We start from the raw sequence: 4,187 nt of genomic DNA on the forward strand, positions 1-4,187 counted from the left end.
AAAAAAAAAAAAAAAAGAAAAAAAATGACAAGATGTCCATCCCTTAGCTCCCTTCCCTCCCCCCTCCTGCTGCTCCCTCAGCCCTCCCCAGGATTGAACCCTGGCTGGGGCGAGGTTGCAGGACAGCCCCTCTCAGATGAGGTCAGCAACATTGAGGGGCATCTCCTCGATGGAGGTGTTGTAGAAGGTCTCAATGTCTCGTAGAGTCCTCTTGTCTTCTTCTGTTACCATGTTAATAGCCACACCCTTACGGCCAAATCGTCCACCACGGCCGATTCTGGAAAACAGTAAGGGAGTAAGATAGTAAGTCAGAAGCTCCAGCCCAGGGAAGCTTGGGCGAACACTCCACATCTTGGCCTACCTGTGGATATAGTTTTCCCTGTTGGTGGGAAGGTCATAGTTGATGACTAAAGAAACTTGTTGCACATCGATGCCTCTGGCCTGCATTGAGAGAGGAAACTTCAGCATGTGTACAAGGACACAACCTGCCCAGAAGAGACTTCAACATACATGTAGGCGGCCCAAGGCAGGCAAAGGAAATTGGCATCCCTGACCCCAAAGACTTTGGGCATGCCAGATTTTTTTCCAAGTTGCTACTTTCCTGAGAGGGGCACTAACATAGCCCCTTGGAGAGGGAATCACCTTGGATTCACCCTTCTTTCCAGTTCTCTAAGTTCTCCTTTACTCACCAGCAGGTCAGTAGTGATCAATACTCTGCTAGAGCCAGAACGGAACTCCCTCATGATTACATCTCGTTCCTTTTGGTCCATATCTCCATGCTAGAAGAAAAGATACAAGGATGTAGCAGGAAGGCATGTGGAATCTGGCTTTTAGACAGACATAGGCTGGTAGCAAAGGGGAGAGCGCACCATGGCAGACACAGTGAAATCTCGGGCATGCATCTTCTCTGTGAGCCAATCCACCTTCCTTCGGGTGTTGATGAAGATAACCGCCTGGGTGATGGTCAGGGTTTCATACAAGTCACACAGCGTGTCCAGCTTCCACTCCTATAGCAGGGGTGGGGTGGGGGGGGAGAAAAAATTTATCAGTCAGGGGCTATACCCAACAACTCACTACCAGATCCGCCTCCTGTACCAGGCCCCACCTCTCGTTCCACATTGATGTAGAACTGACGGATACCCTCCAGGGTCAACTCTTCCTTCTTGACAAGAATCCGAATAGGGTCCCTCATGAACTTCTTGGTCACCTCAAGCACATCAGAAGGCATAGTAGCTGATAGCAAAACCACCTTTAAAAAAAAAAAAAAAGACTGAAATGGGTGGACACATCAGGGTAGCTTCCTGTTTCCCTAGTCACACCTACAATAGAATGCATTATTTTCATAGCTTAAAAACCAGGATTCCAGGGGCAAGCAGGTAGGCATCTCTTATAGGGGGTGATTTCTCACTTCGTCATTCCAGCGAGCAAATATGCCCTGAAGTAAAAACTTTAAAAAAAAAAAGTAGGCTGAGCTATCCCAGAATCCTGTACAATTCCTCTGGTTCTTCAGTTTTTTTTTCTTAATAGTATTTTTTTTTGAAGACAGGGTGTCATGATATTGCCCTTTAACTTAGGATCCTATCTTGGCCTCCTGAGTAACAGATTATAGAACATGCCCCTGGGGCTATTAATACTGTTCTGTACCCCAACCACACTGTAGTCTACCAAGGAAAGACTAGCTGTACATGTGGCATTGTTAAGTGTGCCTTTCTTACCTGAGTGTTGCTATTGAGCTTTTGGAATATGTCATAGATCTGGTCCTTGAATCCACGGCTTAACATCTCATCAGCTTCATCCAATACAAACATCTTGATATATTTGGGAGCTATAGGAAAATACCATCAGTACATCATCACTATGGAGATGTGAACTACATTCAGAACAGGGAAGGAATACACAGTCTGCTCTCAGAACACAAAGACTGATCCTTTGCCTAGACCTCCCTGGCAGGCCAGACTACAGCCCTGGGCAGTAGAACACCACCTGGGCTGAGCCCACAAGGAAGCCAGGCTCAGATGACACGCATGGGGCTCATCACAGAGCAACTCTCACAGGGGAAAACCAGCATACCAGTACCAGGGCAAGAACTTAGTTGAAATAAATTTGAAGAAGCATGGCCAAGAGAAAATTGGCTTGAGAGCTTGGAAAATCAAGGTACTCACACAGGTATCTCCGGTTAAGCATATCAAACACGCGGCCAGGGGTACCCACAATGATGTGGGGAGCTTCCATTTGCAGCTTCTGCACCTCAGCACGCACGTTGGTGCCCCCAATGCAAGCATGACAGGAGGCACCCATGTAGTCCCCTAGTGCCATGACCACCTTTTGTATCTGAATTCAGAGAGAAAGACAGGTGCTCATCGTACATGAGCTACAACTGCGCCGAGCCCTGCTTTCTATCCTTCTGTTTTTAATCCTTTCCACAGACTATTATGTGCCCCAGGCATGAAACAGCTCTGGCCACCAACCCAGGCATCAAGCTAGGATGAACAAAGGACTGTCTGTCTGCTTTCCCCCTGACTGATAAAAGAAGATCACCACCAAGGTGTCTCTTTGCCCATTGCCAGGGGGCTTGTTCATAAAGAGCCACCAAACTTGCCCAGCCAGCCAGACTCCACCCAACAGCCTTCCATTTGACTCAGGAAATGGGTGGAGGCAGTGGTGGTAGTTATGTTTGGGTAGAAACAGCTTTTAATTAACCTAGTAAGTCTTAAGATACCCAGAGATTATCAACCTATTTCCCTTATTCTACAGTAGCTCACTGACTTTTTGACTTATGTTTGTCATTATTAACCAGTCTGTCAAGTAGGGGAAAATGCCATCTCTCACCTGTTGAGCCAGTTCTCGAGTGGGTGCCAGGACCAAAGCCTGAGTGGCCTTTAGATCTAATTCGATCTGCTGCAAAATCGATATGGCAAATGTGGCTGTTTTCCCAGTCCCAGATTGGGCTTGAGCAATCACATCATAACCTGAACAAATTATTTAAAAAAAAAAAAAAAAAAGAGATAAAAAAGGATCCACTGTAGGTTCATGGGACATTCAAGGCTTAATGAGCCCAATGAACAGTTTCAGTTCAAGCACTGAATGCTTCACAAATGTTTGCCTCACCAGAGTTTAGCAGCACATTAGAATCAATCAGGAAGCAAGATCACATTAACTCATCTATTATCACACTAAGGCTAAACACAGCTGTGAAAGGGTGCTCGCTGGCTACATTAAAAACAAAAAACAAACAAACAAACAAACAAAAAAAAACACCCAGTAATCCATGTGTCCAAGGCATGAACCAGGCAAGAGCACTGACCAAAAGCCAAGCTGGGATGAACAAGGAGTTGCTTTGTCCCCGACTGATATGAGATGGGCACCACCTGCCAGATGCCACTCTACCCAGGCCAGGGACAATTCAAAACCTGGAGCAGGAAGTCTCACCCTTGATACAAGGAAGAATGGCTCGCTGCTGGATGGCAGAGGGCTTCTCAAAACCATAGGCATAGATGCCACGGAGAAGGGACTCTGAGAGGTTCATGTCATCGAAGCTGTCAACAATCTCGTTCCAGTTACTCTGTAGAACACAAAGATATTTGCACATTATTTTACACGCCTTCAAAAACATAAATGTAATGTTCAACATAACACTATTAGGGAGTTAACATGCCTCTAGAATAATAAGGCTTTGCCACTTGTGATTATGTTACGCGTTTACAACCAATACTAGTAAGTTCGGGTTTAAGTTAAACCTAAACCACCAATCCAGAAAAAAGACAGTAGTGATGCTGGTGCAGTGGTTATAGAGGTCCTGCCTCACCTCGATGACGCCTTCGGGCTCCATTCCATCGGGGCCATTGTCTCTGGATCTGTTGATTTAAAGCATAAGATGTTTTGTTCCCTGCCTGACAAGGACATCAGAAATAGTCGACAGCTTTTTCTATCAGTGACTGGCCTGTGTGATGCCTCTGGTCTTTATTCCCAGCTCCAACTTTCACCAGTTCCCAAGAGACTCACAAGAGTTACTCTAAAACAGAGACAAGTCCTTGCTATCCCCACGGTGTTAGGATAACCTTTATGATCCGGAAAGGAGGTGTTCTGCCCTTCTTGATGCCAGGATGTGGCGCTAGCCACTGGGCCCACGTGTCCTGGGCCTGGCGGTCTAAAGCCCAAGCGCGTGCACCTCCCACCGCCGCATCCGT

At 46.5% G+C, this 4,187-nt stretch overlaps 1 protein-coding gene, 3 non-coding genes and 1 pseudogene across 5 annotated transcripts in view; all 5 read right to left on the minus strand.

The window, feature by feature from the left end:
- Positions 1-105: 105 nt before the first annotated feature.
- The window catches only part of EIF4A1 (eukaryotic translation initiation factor 4A1), a 5,230-nt gene continuing 1,148 nt past the window's right edge, over positions 106-4,187 (minus strand). For both annotated transcript variants that reach the window (XM_006151790.3, XM_014589066.2), the window contains exons 2-11: positions 3,806-3,854; positions 3,430-3,562; positions 2,830-2,969; positions 2,163-2,331; positions 1,716-1,825; positions 1,106-1,249; positions 870-1,007; positions 690-779; positions 362-441; positions 106-277 (exon numbers count right to left, since the gene is read on the minus strand). In XM_006151790.3, the coding sequence (XP_006151852.1) occupies positions 133-277; positions 362-441; positions 690-779; positions 870-1,007; positions 1,106-1,249; positions 1,716-1,825; positions 2,163-2,331; positions 2,830-2,969; positions 3,430-3,562; positions 3,806-3,854 (1,198 nt within the window). In that variant the 3' untranslated portion in view covers positions 106-132. The remainder of the gene's footprint in view (positions 278-361; positions 442-689; positions 780-869; positions 1,008-1,105; positions 1,250-1,715; positions 1,826-2,162; positions 2,332-2,829; positions 2,970-3,429; positions 3,563-3,805; positions 3,855-4,187) is intronic.
- LOC114008382 (small nucleolar RNA SNORA67) lies at positions 509-649 on the minus strand. Its single transcript, XR_003549931.1, has one exon. It is a non-coding gene; the product is annotated as a small nucleolar RNA SNORA67 (small nucleolar RNA).
- LOC114008387 (small nucleolar RNA SNORD10) lies at positions 1,904-2,043 on the minus strand. The gene has a single exon (XR_003549935.1). It is a non-coding gene; the product is annotated as a small nucleolar RNA SNORD10 (small nucleolar RNA).
- Positions 2,431-2,572, minus strand: LOC114008384 (uncharacterized; annotated as a pseudogene).
- On the minus strand, positions 3,267-3,401 carry LOC114008383 (small nucleolar RNA SNORA48). The gene has a single exon (XR_003549932.1). It is a non-coding gene; the product is annotated as a small nucleolar RNA SNORA48 (small nucleolar RNA).

Source organism: Tupaia chinensis, unplaced genomic scaffold (assembly GCF_000334495.1).
Source record: "Tupaia chinensis unplaced genomic scaffold, TupChi_1.0 Scaffold000330_1, whole genome shotgun sequence".
Lineage (NCBI taxonomy): Eukaryota > Metazoa > Chordata > Mammalia > Scandentia > Tupaiidae > Tupaia > Tupaia belangeri.